This window comes from Momordica charantia (assembly GCF_013281855.1).
Source record: "Momordica charantia cultivar OHB3-1 chromosome 5 unlocalized genomic scaffold, Mcharantia_2.0 BLBB01000005.1, whole genome shotgun sequence".
In the NCBI taxonomy this organism is placed as follows: Eukaryota; Viridiplantae; Streptophyta; class Magnoliopsida; order Cucurbitales; family Cucurbitaceae; genus Momordica; species Momordica charantia.
In genome coordinates, this window is record NW_028275163.1 from 22,395,569 (window position 1) to 22,412,354 (window position 16,786).

The 16,786-nt window shown below is 31.8% G+C and overlaps 2 protein-coding genes and 1 non-coding gene across 4 annotated transcripts; all 3 read left to right on the top strand.

The window, feature by feature from the left end:
• The first annotated feature begins 1,086 nt into the window (after positions 1-1,086).
• LOC111014265 (uncharacterized) lies at positions 1,087-5,607 on the top strand. Of its 2 annotated transcripts, none has more exons than XM_022288929.2 (4): positions 1,087-1,777; positions 2,786-3,006; positions 3,101-3,272; positions 4,995-5,607. In XM_022288929.2, exons 1-4 carry the CDS (start codon positions 1,216-1,218, stop codon positions 5,435-5,437), a joined length of 1,398 nt encoding a protein of 465 aa, XP_022144621.1. In that variant the 5' UTR covers positions 1,087-1,215; the 3' UTR covers positions 5,438-5,607. The 2 variants fall into 2 exon arrangements, with proteins under 2 accessions (XP_022144621.1, XP_022144622.1); XM_022288930.2 differs by having other exon boundaries at positions 2,795-3,006.
• Positions 5,608-9,022: 3,415 nt separating this feature from the next.
• LOC111014359 (uncharacterized) lies at positions 9,023-14,192 on the top strand. The gene is made up of 3 exons (XM_022289050.2): positions 9,023-10,049; positions 12,729-12,897; positions 13,606-14,192. The coding sequence occupies exons 1-3, from the start codon at positions 9,264-9,266 to the stop codon at positions 14,064-14,066; spliced, it is 1,416 nt and encodes a 471-aa protein (XP_022144742.1). The 5' UTR covers positions 9,023-9,263; the 3' UTR covers positions 14,067-14,192.
• Positions 14,193-15,621: 1,429 nt separating this feature from the next.
• Positions 15,622-15,693, top strand: TRNAP-CGG (transfer RNA proline (anticodon CGG)). Its single transcript has one exon. It is a non-coding gene; the product is annotated as a tRNA-Pro (tRNA).
• The last annotated feature ends 1,093 nt before the right edge of the window (positions 15,694-16,786 follow it).

The following is a 16,786-nucleotide window of genomic DNA, read 5'->3' on the forward strand; positions in this document are numbered from 1 at the left end:
TGAAATGGTAATTAATAATTCACATCAAATGTTGACTTTTTATCACTTCAATTTTTTCCCCTTTTTTTTTTTCTTTTTTGGAATTACATGTTCATGATGAGACTAATATAATTGTCATACAAAAAGTTAGCGGCAAATTTAGAAGAGGTTAATTAGTATAATTGTTTTTGGTATTTGAATATAAGAAATATCATCAAAGACGAAATAAACCAAGTTTTATCAAAATGTACTACAATTTTCTAATTAACACCGATTTAAATATGAATCTTTGTAGTTTAGATTATGTTTCAATTTGATATCTATTCTAAATTTATGTTTTAAATTATCGTAACCTAATCTCTCATTTCCTTAAATCTATTTTATGATAGACCTAAAAAATGTTAGTCCATTTTCTCTTGTTTCCCATATATTTTTTTCCATCTTAAATCTTAATATGTTCACTTTCACAATATTCACAATAAAATAGTCGGTGAGATTTAATCAAATCATAAGATGAAACTGAAATTGTTATAATTCTAGAGATCGATCAAATTGAAATTAGTGGTAGACGATAAGAACCAAATTGTCAATTTAACCTTTAAAATTTTGTTAATTGATATAAGTTTGGATTTCCAAACTTCAACGTAGCTGTGTGTTAGTTCATGTACTTTTTTGTTTTACATAGGCAAATATAAATTTTCAATTGCGTGTCAAATAAAGTCTCTACCTTTAACTCATTTGTGATATTTAGATATTAGTCACAAAATTAATATACTTTTAGTACAACAACATATTAAGGTGAAAATCTGAATTCACAACTTCATCGGGAGTATATATTTTAATTCATTGAGCTTATATGCTCAATTCATGAAATGGGGTGTTAATAGATTATAAACCCTTTCTAAAAAGTTTGTAGTAAAAAAAAAAAAAATTTATAAGATACAAATGTATTAATCTTCTCGTTGAGCATTGACTGGTCAAGAAGTTAAAAAAGAAAAAGAAAAATAAAAACACGTTTTCATCTCTGCCAAAACAGCACCAAACCATCAACCGCCATTAATATAAAGCTTTTAAAGTTTTTAAACCATTGCCTCCTTCTATAAATTCCCCAACACTTCTCTGGTTCCGAAGCTTCAATATCTTATCTTCCGATTCCAAGCCGCCGCTTTCTTCACATTTCTCTACTATATTACTTCTTTTTCTATTTTTCTCCGGCCGCCGGAACCGCTGCTTCCCATGGCGGAACGGGAACCCATACGCCGCCGAGCCGCCGCCTTCAATGAAAACGCCTGGTGCCGCGCCGTGCCCGGCGGCACCGGCACGGCGGTGCTAGCTCTTTCCTCCCGCGAAGCCCCCGACTCGCAACGTCTCCAAAATGCCCTCCACAAACTCCAAAATTCCCACCCTGTCCTCAAGTCCAGACTCCACGTGAGCCCCACCTCCTCCACTTTCTCCTTCGTGACCTCCCCGGACCCTTTCGTTCGGATCACCACATTCGGAGCCCCGGAAACGGTTAGAATCCTGAAAGACCAAAATGCCCCCGAGAACCGCTCTATTTCCCCTCTCCAGATTCTGCTCGAACACGAGCTCAACGAGAACGGCCCGTGGCGCGACCTGTGCTGTTACGGCTCCGACGCAGCGGCGGACATGTTCTTCGCTACCTTGTACGAAGTCGGCTCCGGCAAGTGGGTCGCCGTGTTCCGCCTCCACGTGGCGGCGTGTGACCGGACCACCGCCGTGTCGCTGCTGGAAGAGCTGCTCGTGCTAATGAGCAGCGCCGAAGATCCGTCCCCCATAGGTAACATAACAAACATTTTTTTTTCTCCTTAAAGGAGACAGGCAATAAAGTTTAAGTTGGCCGTTTTTAATTTTATTAATTTTTTTAAATATAAATATATATGACAAGTTGAGACACCTAATTTTTTCCTGTTCGAGATTCGAGGTTCCATCCCACCCTCATAATTGTACTAAAAATAAAAAAATAACTGTGTAAATATCTAATCTTGATCTGAATCTTATGTTGCTCCCACTCTCGATTGCCAATAATTTTAAAAACTAAAAAATAAAATTGGATTTAAATATTTAATATCGATTTAAAATTATAAATTTGGTTCTCAAATTTTATAAGTTGGATTAATAAAATTTATGAAATAAAAAAAACGCCTAATAATTAAGGATCTATTTGATATGCCACCCAGATTTTTCTTCTCTCAATTTTTTCTAGTGAAGACCTGTTTGGCGTTTTTTTCGTTAGAAAACTATTTTCTTAAAATTTTGAAAACAACATTGGTATATTTATTGTGTTTTTATACTTTGAATTTGAAAATTTAAAATATAGAATTACATTAAGAAAAATAAAACTTTGATAAATATACTATATCACGTTAAAAATGTATAATATAATATAAAATATATAACATCGTAAAGATAATAATTCTAATAACACATATGTTAATAAATTAATTAATGTTAGTTTAGATTTAAGTAAATATTTAGTTGGTGATTAGTACTAGTTTACAAATATATTAAATACTAGTAATTTTTTAAATTGAGATTCTATACATATATATATAATACACCTGTAACTTTATTTTCAGATTTCTATTTTTCAAATCACCAATCAAATCATCTTAAATTTGTAAATTTTCAATGTTCAACAACGTTTAAACTTTTAAGTTCATGTCTAGTATATATTTTTAAACTTTAAAACACACAACCAAAAATCGATAGACAGAATTAGTTCGATGTATTTTAAAATTAAGTGACCAAAATTTAAATTTATGGATTTATCGAACACAATTCGTAGTTTTAACAGGTGAGAAATGGGAAATGGGAGTGGGGATGGAGGATTTGGTTCCTCATAAGCTTGTGAAGAAGCCATTGCTGGCCAGAGGTCTGGACATGCTCAGCTACTCCATCAACTCTCTCAGATTAACAAATCTGAAGTTTAAAGACGTCAAATCTTCAAGGCGTTCTCAGGTGGCCAGGCTTCAGATTAACCAAAACCAAACCCACAAGCTTCTATCTGTAAGTTAATACGTTGTCGTTTTGGTACTTATTCCCACTTTTGTTATTATTATTTTTGATACAACGACGACGTCGTTTCGATCGATTTTGGTAGGCGTGTAAGTCCAGAGAGATCAAGTTGAGTTCCCTGTTGGTAGCGGCGGGGCTGCTGGCCGCTCACGCCTCCGGTGGCCATGCCTTCCACCGCCATCAACGGAAGTACGGAATCATCACGTTGATCGATTGCCGCCCGTTTCTCGACCCTCCGCTCTCTTCCCACCATTTCGGTACGTTTCAAGGAAAGAACAATACTTGCTTACACACCAACTTTTTCGAAACCTACTTACACAAACCTCCTCTATTTATCATTTAATAAAAAATGTCACATCATATAGAAAATTAGATGACATTTAGTCACAATATTTCACCGTGGAGTCTACTAACATTAAAAAAAAATTTAAGTACTTGAAAAAGAAAATTTAATTGCTGACAGATGAACATCTAAGTTAACGTTGAAAAATTGATGTTATTCTTTAAATTACCTTTTTTATTTATTTTTCTCTCTTATTTATAAATTTTTCAATGGTGTTCGTGCAAGATCAGAACTCACCCGTCACTGTCTAATTTTCTAATGTGATGGGTGGTTTTTTAGACCATGAAACATATAAATACGCACCTTTTAAATCTGCATAATCCCACGTGATGGTCCCTTCCATAATTTTTGTTCTTATGGACTATGTCCGGTGCGGTGTGGAGTCGGTTTCAAATTTAAACTATTTATTTCCATTTCCATGTTATAGCTTTTATGTTCATGACCTGACGTCACAATTAATCTTTGCTTTTCGGAATTTGTGTGTTTTATTTATTTTATATTTTTGAGTATACTTGCCTTTTTGGATCTCGGGGGTTGTTACTTGTTATGGATAAATATGTATATATTAAATAAAATTTTGCAGTTAAATATCTAAATCAATTTTCAGAAATTAAATTCCTATTTAATAAGGCTTTTCTTTCTCGTTCTTACTTTTCCATTTTGGTTTTGTATTTTTTATGAAAATAAAAGACATGTTTAAGAATTTATCTATTTTTTGGTTTTTTTTTCTCCCAAGTTTTATTGGAAAATGGTTTTTTAAATAAAATATTCAAACTTATTGTGTGTTATATGTTGACATTTTTTCAAAATATTTATTATGAGTTTTATAGGTTAAAAATGATCAGATAACAAAATTTATGGTTCATATCTTAATTTTCATCTATAAATTTTCTGATTCATTTTATTTTAGTCTTTTAATTTTTAAAATGTTGATTTTAATTCTTAATTTTTAAATAAAAAATTTTAGTCCTATCGTGTCGTCTAATATTTATCTACTTATATGAAAGTGGAGATTCGAACACATGAATCTCTTAGTCGGTCGGGGATATATACTTAATTAGTTTTTTAAAAGTTAGGAATTAAAATAAGTAGATGCGGTACCAAAATAAAATAAAATTGAAAATTTAGAGACTAGCTAGGTAAATATTTTGAAAGTTAAGAAAGATTAAAATGGAATAAACTGAGAAGTAAATTTTTCGAAAGTTAAGAAAGATTAAAATGGAATAAACTGAGAAGTAAATTTAAGCCTCAAATTTAATTAACTAGTATAGGAAATAATAGAATAAGTATACATTAATTATAATAAAAATGTTAAGTCATTAAATAACTATTAGAAATTAACATTAAACAATTTCTTTTAGAACCACCTATGTGAGATAGCAATTTAAATTAAAAAAAAAAACTTTCATACTTTCTTCTCGGTTCCTTCTTCCATAATCCGAACTCAGAGAAGAAAAAGATAAGAAGACATATGGAGAATGTGGTTATAAATCCATAATAGAGTCGGACCTCGAATTGATTAGATACTATAAATAATAATTAAAATTTATTACAGATACTGTTTGATGTCAAATTACATTTCAATTAATTAATAAATGTATGCATGCTAAGACTAAACTACCCTTGGAACATTCAGGATTTTACCACTCTGCCATCCTGAACTCCTACACCGTGAGAGGAGGAGAAGACCTGTGGGAACTGGCAAAGAAAACCTCGACGACATTGGAGGCCTACAAGAACTCAAACAAGCATTTTTCCGACATGTCGGACCTGAACTTTCTCATGTGCAGGGCCATCGACAACCCGAGCCTCACAGCGTCTTCAGCGATGAGGACGTCGCTGATGACAGTGTTCGAGGACACAGTGGTCGACAACTCTAGAAGAATGCAAGAGGAGATCAACGTCGAGGATTACATGGGCTGCGCTTCCGTCCACGGCATTGGCCCATCCATCGCCGTGTTCGACACGGTTCGAGATGGGCGGTTGGACTGCATCTTTGTCTATCCAGCTCCGCTGCATTCTCGAGAGCAAATGGAGGCTCTGATTGATAGCATGGAGGCTCTTCTTGTTAAAGGATGAAGAACAACAAACGGTTTGCTTTTGCTTTGGGTTTTTTAGTAAATTCCTATCTTTTTTGTTCTAATATATTTTTTGAAATTGAGTCATTTATGGAAGAAATTTACATATTGATGTTACTGAGATGTTATATATATAGAATTTGAGAAATAGAGAATTTATAGTTTTCATTTTGTGCTTGCCTAAGAGTACTGGGAAAAATTTATTTTATGGCATTATGATTAAGAAAAGCTTATATAGTGCCGAACCAAGTTGTTTTTTCAGTACAATAATTGTAGCGATGGAGGATCGAATCTTCGAATTATCCGAAGAAAGAAGTTAGGTGCGTTAATCGTTGAGGTAAGTTCATGTTGACGTCAAATGATCAAGTTGTTACTTTCGAGGAAAAATTTTTCTTTTGTGTAGTCCACGTGGCTCTCTAATGGTCTAATCAATTTTGATTTTCAAAAAGAAAGAAAAAAGAAAAGAATTTTCATTTGATTGGTTTTGCTCATTGAATTAGGGGTGTTCATCGGTCGGTCGGGTCGGGTTGGTTTTTAGGCTGAAATCTCAACCGACCAACATGTTGTCAATGAAAACCGACCGACCACTTAAATAATATATAACCGACCGACCGACCGATCGGTCGGTTTACACCAAAATCGACTTTTTTTTTAATGAGTGTGTGAACTACTGAACAGTCTCATTTTTTTTTTTTTTTTTTGCCATCCTTTTGCCAAAATCGCTGTGGGACTGGGTCGCGACAGGCGACTGAGCGTCATGGACTCACGAGCCTGTTGGATATGAAAGGAAAAGAAAGTAGAAATCCATAAGAGAGAGAAGAGAAAAGAGAGAGAGAATAGAAGAGAAATAATTGACCGTTGGACGATGGGCGACAGGATGTCATGGCAACAAGGACGTTGCGACGGAGGAGAGGGAGAGTGTGGGGGGATGCGGCGGCAATGGCCGGTTGGGAGTGAGGGAATGTGGGCAGAGAGTGAGAGATGAAGGAGAGAGTGGAAAAGTGAAAATCAAAAGGAATGAGTGGGGGACACCGCTGGGGAAAAAGAACCTAACCCTAATTCTAGTATAAAATATAATTTTTGTTTTTAACATAAATGTCGGTTGGTCGGTCGGTTTTAAGGGATTTTTTTGGGCCGACCAACCGCCCATCTCTCAAAATCCCAAATCGATCAATCGACCATATATTTTCAAAACCGATCGATCGACCCTATTTCGGTTGGTTTCGATCGATCGGGTCAGTTTTACCTCTTCTAATGTGCACTCCTACATTGATTGATGTTTGATAGGTATGGATCATCAAATAGTTTCTATTTTATCTATGTATGTAGTTCAATGAGTGAAATTTAATTTTAATGTAAAATTGAAATAAATAACGAATATCAATGCTTTTGTTTAATGCTTTTGTTTAATTAAGCCTGTATTGGATAACCATTTCATTTTAATTAGTTATTTAGTTTTGAAAAAGAGAATTTTTTTTGGTTTATTATATACTTCTCAGAAATGTTTTTAAATCCTAAACAAAATTTCAAAAACTAAAAAAATACATTTATTTGATCTTTTCCTCAGACATCAGTGCCTCACCCTCTAGGAAAAGTTACAAGTTTAATAATTAATTTTAATTTTTTAAATTTAAAAATAAAAAACGTTAGCATGAGAAGAGATCTGTTTCTAAAAAGATATTCTTTTTCCTTCTTTTTTTTTCTTAAGAAAAAAGGAAAGTATAAATTTAAATTGGTTATCAAATAAAAATATTTTTCAAAAAAGAAAAAGTCAAAAACAAAATGAAATTCTTTTATCATCCAGACACCGAATATTTGTAGAGAAATATTCGGATATTAATGGCTCTGCCAAAGGCACTGATCAGAAAGATCGCTTGGTTCGGATCATCTTGCACAATACTTAAGTTTGTTTGGTACAAAATATGTTAAAATTTTAACAAATTTTTCAATGTTCAATAAATTTTTAATTCAAAATAATAATAATAATTATTTTCTTTTTTTTTGAAAAAAAAAGTCTTTAAAAATTATTTTTCTAGAACTGTTTTTAAAAAGTATTTGGTAATTAAGTTATTAATTTTTTAATTTTTTGTCTAAAATAAGTCCATTGATCTATTAAGTGTTTTTTTATAATATCAAGAATCTATTATACACAAAATTGAGTTTTATGTTAAATACGACATTCACCTTTCAATTTTATGTCTAATAAATATTTTTTATTTTAAAAATATCTAATAAATCAAATGTTTGTTAGATACAAAATAAAAAATTCAAAAATTTATCAGACATTTTTTAAAGTTTAGAGATTTACTAAATAAAATATTGAAAGTTTCGAAACTAAATTTATATTTTGTGGCTAAATATATTATTACTCATCCCTTGAAATGGATTTTAGTTTTTAATTTTCTTGGGGGTGTTTTAAAGCTTTTTTTATAAACTGTTTTAAAGATTTTAATTAAATACTTTTTTAATTAAAACCTGAGATGGTTTAGATATCTATCTTCAATAAAAAAAAGTCACAAATTATAACTATGTACCAGGTTTTAAATGTCAATATCGATGGATATTTGTGTAAAAGTTAAAAAATTTAAAAATTATAAAAAATATCTAAATTAACAAATAAACATTTTCCTAATTCTAAATTAGTTAAAAATAATTAATATTAATATTATGTATATTAGTGACATTTTGTTGATATTTTTCATATTTTATCGATTTTCTTATATTAGGATGGAAATGTCGATGTATCGACGAATATTTAGAACCTATGCTACATACTAAAAAATCAAATACTTATCAATTATATAATCAGACCTTGGGTGAAAAAGAAAACCTTAAAAACGGAACAAAATCGACCGAATTCATAAAATTGATTTAAAATTGTATGTTTTTCACTTTAATAACCACAACTTTCTTACTATAAATAAATTAGCTTGCTCAACCATCCATTTACTTTTCAAAATAATTTACAATAGTCTATAAATACACATTTTAGATTTAGTTCCCAAATTTGTTGAATTATTGGATCAAAAATAGGAACAAACAAAAGCATAACTCATTATTCAAGAATCAAGATAAGATAGTAGTAGGGAGTTCAAATTCCCTAACTTTTATTAAACTAAAAAAAGTTTTCAAAATTACCTTTTTTTTTAATTTCAAAATGTTTACTTTATTTGTTTACTATTTTATTCTCTAGAATTAAAAAAAAAAAAACTAACAGTTTTGTTTTATCATCATTATTTTGTCCATTATTTAACAGATAACGTAATTTTAAATATGTGTAGTTTTTATAATATGCGAATATTATTAAGTAATTAGAATAATAATAATGTCCGAGATGAATAATATTTTTGAAACTTAAAAAATTGGAATAAATATTTTGAAATTTTAGATACCAAAATAATATTTTAAAAAGTTATATACTAAAATATCTTTTATTTGAGTATATTGTACAATAAATGTGAAAATTCTAACTTTCAATGATAATACCAAATCGAGAGCAGCCAAAGAACTTGTAAGTTTCATCCTCCACACTACGTACTAAAAAAATTAATAATAATAAAACGAAAAAAAAGCTGCTATGAGCCTATGGCAATTGGCATGAGAATTATTTATTTATTATTTATGTTTTTTTTAATGAGGTACTATAGTTATTGATTGCTAAACGTAATTAAGAGACGACAAGTCGCGGCAGATTGCATTATACATGTCCAGACCCGGAGCGCTCATCCGACGTCGTATTACCAACACAACAAATTCACTTTCGTTTCTCTGCGGAGCTTCTTCTTTTTCTTGGAAAGTATCGGGCGTCTCACGGCGGCGGTGCCGAAATGTCGGATCAGACTCTTCCCCCGCCGTCCGGCAAGCCCAAGTCCCGGCCCGTCGGCGGCACCGAGTACAGCTGGTGCAGGGCGGTTCCCGGCGGCACCGGCACCACAGTTCTCGGCCTCCTCCTCTCCAAATCTCCCGATATCCCTCATCTCCAATCCTCCCTCCACCGTCTCCAAAATCTCCACCCGATCCTCCGCTCCAAAATCCGCTACGATCCTTCCAGAAGAGATTTCTCCTTCGTCACTCCCCCTTCTCCGCCTCTGCAGGTCCAAATCTTCGACCACGCGGCGACCGCACGCGCCGTCGCGTCCCACCCGGACGCTCACGATCCTTCCGTCTCCGACTTCCACAAGATCCTCGAGCAGGAGATCAACCACCACGGCACGTGGCTGGATCCGAGCGATCCGTCGTACGCCGAAGCGGACGTGATGTTCGCGAGCGTGTACGCCGTGAGCGAATCGCAATGGGCGGTGTTGCTCCGGCTGCACACGGCGGCGTGCGACAGGGCTGGCGCGGCGGCGCTGCTGCGAGAGCTGATGGCGGTGGAGAGCGGAGAAACGGCGGTGGAAATTGGGGATAGAGGAGAGATCGGATTAGGGATTGAGGATCTAATCCCTAACGGGAAGGCGAGTAAGGCTCTGTGGGCGCGTGGATTGGACATGCTTGGTTACTCTTTGAATTCGTTCAGATTGGCGAATCTGGAATTCAGAGACGCCGCTTCTCAGAGATTCTCACAGATGATTAGGTTGAAGATGAACTCCGACGAGACCAACAAACTCCTCGCTGTAAGTGATTTTCTCTGCAACTTTTCCTTCATTTTCTCGGAAAATTTTTGGATTTCTTTTTTGCATTTTGTTTTTTAATTGACGTCGACTAATCGATAATGTAAATGGGACCCTTTAATCTCAAAAGCCAATCGGATTCTTCTTGAAATCTGAAAAGAGAGATATTTATTTTTATTATTATTTTGCTTTATAAATTTATTAAGTTTGGTGATTTCGGAAACAGAATTTTGAAAACAATAAAAAGTAGAGTTAGTTTCCGTGTTTAATAATACTACCAACTAAATATTTATCTATCTAAGATAATAATTTATCTGGAAATATTATTTTACAATATTATATAATTGATAATATATTATATATTATATTGGTTAGTTTTAACCAAAATGAAATGAATTTATAATAATTAAATAATATATTTATCAAAATTTTTATAATTTTTTAATGTAATATTGCATTTAAAAATGTTCAAATTTTTTAAAAATATAAAATTATTGTTTTCAAAATTTCTCACATGATTTAAAAATAGTTTTTGAAAACAAATATGTGGAGGTATTCATAATGTAAAAACAATAAAATTCATACGAAGCAAGCTTAAATTTTTTATTTTCAAATTTTCATATTTGAAATCTTCATTTTCATTTTTTTTCCTTTTTTACTTTCAATAAGATTTTACTTGTTATTCAATCTCTTCTACAAGAATGTTGTATCTCATTCATAAAAGAGAAATTACACTTATATAGTATAAATTTAATTTATATTTTCAGAGTATCAAACTTTTTCATTTTTTTTTAAAATGTAACATAGATTTGACTGTTTTTGTAGGTTTATATTACATTTGAGTATAATATTGATTTGGATTGTGTTATTTTTATAAAATTTTAAATTTATGCTATATTTAAAAGTATACGTTCATTTTATACTTTTTAGGTAAACAACTCATGCTTAAAAATGTATATTTATTTTATGCTATTTATATAAATACTTAAAAATAAATAAAAATTTGAGAAATCACAGCAATAAATAGTGTTCTTAGCAGTACATTTCACATTAAATAGTTACTCCTACAGTCTTAACGTACTATGATTTTAAAGTAAATTGAAATAAGATATTCGTATACCTTATAACATTTTTACATTTATAATTACAATAAATATATTTGTAAGTCAAATCGAACCTAATTTAAGTGGTTGAAGAATTTATCTCTGACCAAAAGATCATAGGTTCAAATTCCCACCTCCACAATGTTATACTATATATATATATGTATGTATATATATATATTTTTTTTTTAACATCAAATCAACATAATCCAGATTAAATTTGGATACAGAGTGAAGCACACTAAAAAAATCAGGCATGTGGCAACTTAAAAAAAAAAAAAATATATATATATATATATATTATATATATATATATATTAAATTTAGTGAATATTGGAAATTGTTGTGTCTTCGATTATTATTACTATTATTATTATTATCATTATTGGAAATCAAACAATTTTTTTTTTCAGTATAATCAACAAAAAAATTATTGTTATTGTTATTATTTTAAAGATAAGTGGGGTTACAGTCAGTTTTGGTACTATGCGGTGCCCACGCTGCCCACCGTCGTCTGGCCTTGGACGTTGATGTCTAGATGACGACAACGACAAAGCGTCTCAAAATAATATTCTTTTTTTTTTCATTTTGTGCTGTTAATTTTCTAATTTTCTTTTTTTCTTTTGTCTTGTTATTAATTTTCTATTTTTAAAAATTATTTTAGTAGCAATGCCTTCTATTTTTATACTAATGTATTAGTTACTTTTTGCTGGCTATATTTAACAATTTCCCTCTTTTTAAAACTATTTTCTTAATTCATTTTAGAGTGTTTTTTTCCCTCCGTAAGGATGATAAAGTAAGGGATATTAGATATCTAATATAAGAATTAAATTTATCGGATTCATTAGCTTAAGTTTTTGGGTTGAGTGGTAATTTATTGTATCAGAGCGGGAGGTCCTTTATTCCCCTTTTTATGATTAGTGAAATTATTATATTTTAGTCAGTTAAGTTATACGCTCTACGGAAGAGTGATGGAAAAGAGGAGGTTTTGCTTTATTTTCTTGTTCCTCTTCCTTTAATGGAAAATGAACAATTGATTGAAAACAAAATTATTTTCTTTCTATTATATGATATATATATAGAATCTTAGACAGATATTATGAATTAAGATAATATAATTAAGCAAGCGGCTCATTCGTGATTCAAAATTGTCAAACCTAGACACAACTCAAAGTTAGACATATATCCGTATGCCGACCAAAATGTTGTAGGTTCGAATCCTACTTCCACGTATTGTTATACTAAAAAAATCACCATAATTAAAAAAAAAGGTTTTGAGCTTTATGGTTTTCAAAACAAAATCAAGATACCATGGAGACACATATTACTATCGTTAAAGTTGACCGTTCGATTTCCTACACTATAATTTATTGAACTCGAAAAAGAAAAACCCGTAGAGATAAGTGACCCCAATGTGGTATCGGCCTTAGGAATGGGCAACTAAACCCCATGGGGTGGATTTGAAACAATGCATCTTGAATTTATATCTAACGGTTATTAGGGGTCAATCGTTGCAAATAAGTTGATTTGATTTGTAGTTAAATTTAGTGGTTTGATCATTTGAATATTTGAATTGAAGGGGTGTAAATTGAGAGGAATTAAGCTGTGTGGAGCTCTAGCAGGTGCTGGATTGATTGCTACTCGTTGTTCTAAAGACCTTCCTCGCCACCAGAAGGAGAAGTATGCTGTTGTTACTCTAAACGACTGTCGTTCCCTCCTTGATCCTCCCCTCACAACTCACCATTTAGGTAATCTCAACTCCCTTCGTCATCGTTTACGGTATATTTTCTTGAACGTCAAGTAAAAATTCTAAATTTATCTTTTCCTACGAGGACTTAAGCTTTTAGGTCAAATAATATATAACATGTTCTTATGATCTAAACAAACTACCACCAGAAAAATTGATTGAAACAACCGAAACCGATGAAATCAATTCATATATAACTTATTCACCATTTTTCAGTTTTATACTTTAGGAAACTAACCTTACCGACAAGGATAGTTCGGGCTGGTCGAACCAACTTAGTGTAGTTTCACTAGTTTCTTTTTTAATTTCAATTTGGTCCTTAAACTAACTAAGTTGATGCTGAACTTTCCGATGGCAACCTATTTGGTTTAGATGATTCTTTCCGTTACTAGAAAAACAAAAGATTACTGAAGTCCTGTTTGATAACGATTTCATTTTTAGATTTATGTTTTTAAAAATTAAGCTTGTTTAGTACCAAAAATTTATTTGGTATGTTTTAGTATTTCTTTTTAACATATTTGAATTTTTAGCCAAAATTTCAAGGCATAAAAAAGTTTTCGAAAACTAACTTTTTTACGTTTTCAAATTTTGGCTTAGATTTTGAAAACGTTTTTGCAAAGTAGACAGCAAAACAAATGAGTACATGGGTGTGGCAAAGCGAAAAAAACAAACACTTTATGGCTCTGATTTTAAATTTGATACATTTCAGGATTCTATCACTCTGCCATCCTCAACACTCACGACGTATCAGCTGAAGAAACTCTGTGGGAAGTGGCAAAGCGATGCTTTGTTTCCTTCTCAAACGCCAAAGACAACAACAAGCATTTCTCAGACATGTCTGACTTGAACTTCCTCATGAACAAAGCCATCCAAAACCCCACCCTTACTCCGGCCGCATCGATGAGAACGGCCCTGATCTCGGTGTTCGAGGACCCCGTCGTCGACACTTCCCACCCTGCACACCAATACCTTGGCTTACAGGACTACATCGGTTGTGCCTCTGCCCACGGCGTCGGGCCATCCATCGCCTTGTTCGACACAATTCGCGACGGTCAATTGGATTGTGCTTGTGTTTACCCGTCACCTCTGTTCTCCCGGGATCAGATGAACCGAATTTTCGATGAGATGAAGAAAATTCTGGTTGATGCCATGGAAGTAGATGAAGGCTAGTGTTTTAGCTAGATGTTTGTGTACTTTTTTTGTGTTATTATAAGCATTTGCTTTCTTCTCCAAAACAACACAAGAAGACTATTTAGAGCTGGATGAATAATAGTTGCATGAACAAAATTTTTGCAATTTTTTTAAAAATTGGACCTTAAACCAGAAGGTGAAGGCCCTTCGTTAAAGAAAAGAGAGAGAACTTTTGAGGGGTAATGGGCCTTGGCCCATTAAATCTTGACCTAAGGCTAAGGCCCATACACTTTTAAGCCCAAAATTTCTGTCTTCTTCTTGTTGAAGTTTTTCCTATGTCAACCATTCCTTTGGATCTCTCTCTATATCCTTTAAAACTGAGAGAGAACCATCCACTTGCCAATTCCTTATCCCACTTCTCTTGTGCTTGTGTTTGAAAAAAAGAAAAAAAAATGCATATTTTAAAGTGGTCAATTTAAATTTCATCTCAATTTTTTTTTCATTATATTTTATAATATGTAAAAAATTAAGTGGAGTTTTCTTTTTCTTCGCCAACAATCCTTGCCTACATATGTTTCATGGTGTGATGCTAAGCCCAACAAACTTTCTAAGTTAGATAAATGGGTTAAATTGTAGATAGATTTTGTAACGTACATCTATTCTAGTTTATTGAGGAAGTATCTATCATTTTATTTCTAGAGATGATCTTGTTGATTCTCCGAGATTATAGAGGACTAGTAACGTCAAGATTTTTTGCACACGTCTGCAATTAATAACTGAGTTAGAACGTCAAGGTCGCTTAGCCGTAGGATCAGCCTGGTCAATTCCCCCGACCTTGGTGGTCGACTTGACCACATTGGTCTCGTGGTCTTGGTGGTTGGCTCAGTTCAATTGGATTGGTCTAACAAGCTATCCAGATACTTTTGAATTGGTCGTTCACTTTTGATAATCTCATATCGTCAAATGAATATAGTTCAATGGTAAATATTTATATACATTCTCTTAATCGAAGGTTTAGATTCTTACACCTTCTCATTGGTTATACTAAAAAAAAAAATCCTAAGATCCATAGCTAACATAAGGTTAATTACATAAATTAAATATCAATGTTCAATAATTTGTATTTTAAACTGGTATATTTTCATTCTTGTCCCTCACACTTTTGCATTAAACTTTCATTGAATGTTATGTTTGGTCTAAGACTTAGTTCTAAATTAATGAAGTTATATTTGTCTCGATATTAAATACATTACTATACTGAATTCCCAACACATTACATCAATTTATTTATTTATCTAATTCTAAAAAAAATATTTATTTATCTAATTATTATGAATTTGAAAATATGAAAGTATTACTCTTACGTGACTATAGCACTAAATTATGCTATTTGTTGTAATTTTTGTGTTATCATATTACTTGGGTATAAAATTTAATTAAATAATCACTTTTATAGTAGGAGATACACATAAAAATTTTATTTAAGCAAATGAAAATTAACAATTATAACCGGTATTTATAGCTATAAAAATTATAACAATGAAATTTATAATATTGTGATTATTACAATTTGCAGTTATCATCACTCAAAGTTGGGTGTTTGGTCTAGTGGTATGATTCTCGCTTCGGGTGCGAGAGGTCGCGAGTTCGATTCTCGCAACACCCCAATTTGTACATGTTTTCCCCCTTTTTTCTTTTCCTTTTATTTATTTTTTTAAATTCCAACGTTATGCATTTATAGCAACAAAGTATTTTTCTTTCTTTTCTCTTTTCTTTTCAATTTGTATTCGTCTTTTATTTTGGCAGCTTTTTAGTTCTCTTGGAAAAAAAAAAAGCTACATACTTCTAAATATTTTATAATATAAGGTTTTTTTTTTCTCACTTTTATAAAATATTAATTAAAAGGATATCACTTTTGCATACATAATATTTTTACCCCAAAAATTTCACATATATATTTATAAGTAATATTTTCGTCTTTTAAATCTATTTATATAACATTATTACATCGTAAATAGGCAAAGTGATATTTGAACCTACCAATTATAATAGAGAGATATATATACTTAACTGTCTTTCATATATTGAAAGATTTAATCTTAGACGTCAATAAAAATATTTAATATATGAATCGTGCTTAATTAGTATATGTATTCAAGTTACTTTAGTTAAACTGAATTTGATTAGTATCGTAATAATCGAGTATAATGGCTAAATTGACACTAAGAATATGGTAAAAAGCAAAGTACCAATAGTTAAACAAACTTTTCGCTTAATTTGATGTTGGTCTTATGTACTAACATAGGTAGAAATGCATGACCACAATTTTTGTTATTGACATTGTTAAATATATCTCACTTGATAAATGAGACTAGAAACTAATTAGTGATTTTCATTGCATAATTATATTATTTATACATCAATGAATGATTTTTCGTTTGATTATATTATTCGTGCATTTGATTGCTGAACATAATTAAGTATGGACATTTATTCATTTTCTCGAGGTTGGAGATTCAAACTTCTATATCCCAATTTGTTATACTAAAAAAAATAATTTGTACAGTTAATAGTCCTTAAAATTTAACATTTATATCCTTTTGGTTTTTAAATTTCATTAAAAAACACATTTAACTTTTGACTATGGTAAATTAATTTCATTTAGTCTGACATAGTTGTTTTGCTTATTTGCTAGTTATGGTTACAACAAAAGATCCCTTACATGCAAAAACGAGTACAATTCAGTGGTAATTAGTATA

Bases quoted from the DNA above. Each gene is read 5' to 3' on its own strand.
- LOC111014265 (XM_022288929.2), top strand. From the start codon at position 1,216: ATGGCGGAACGGGAACCCATACGCCGCCGAGCCGCCGCCTTCAATGAA. The intron at 1,778-2,785 runs GTAACATAACAA...CACAATTCGTAG, and splicing joins CGAAGATCCGTCCCCCATAG to TTTTAACAGGTGAGAAATGG. The intron at 3,007-3,100 runs GTAAGTTAATAC...CGATTTTGGTAG, and splicing joins AAACCCACAAGCTTCTATCT to GCGTGTAAGTCCAGAGAGAT.
- LOC111014359 (XM_022289050.2), top strand. From the start codon at position 9,264: ATGTCGGATCAGACTCTTCCCCCGCCGTCCGGCAAGCCCAAGTCCCGG. The intron at 10,050-12,728 runs GTAAGTGATTTT...TTTGAATTGAAG, and splicing joins AGACCAACAAACTCCTCGCT to GGGTGTAAATTGAGAGGAAT. The intron at 12,898-13,605 runs GTAATCTCAACT...GATACATTTCAG, and splicing joins CCTCACAACTCACCATTTAG to GATTCTATCACTCTGCCATC.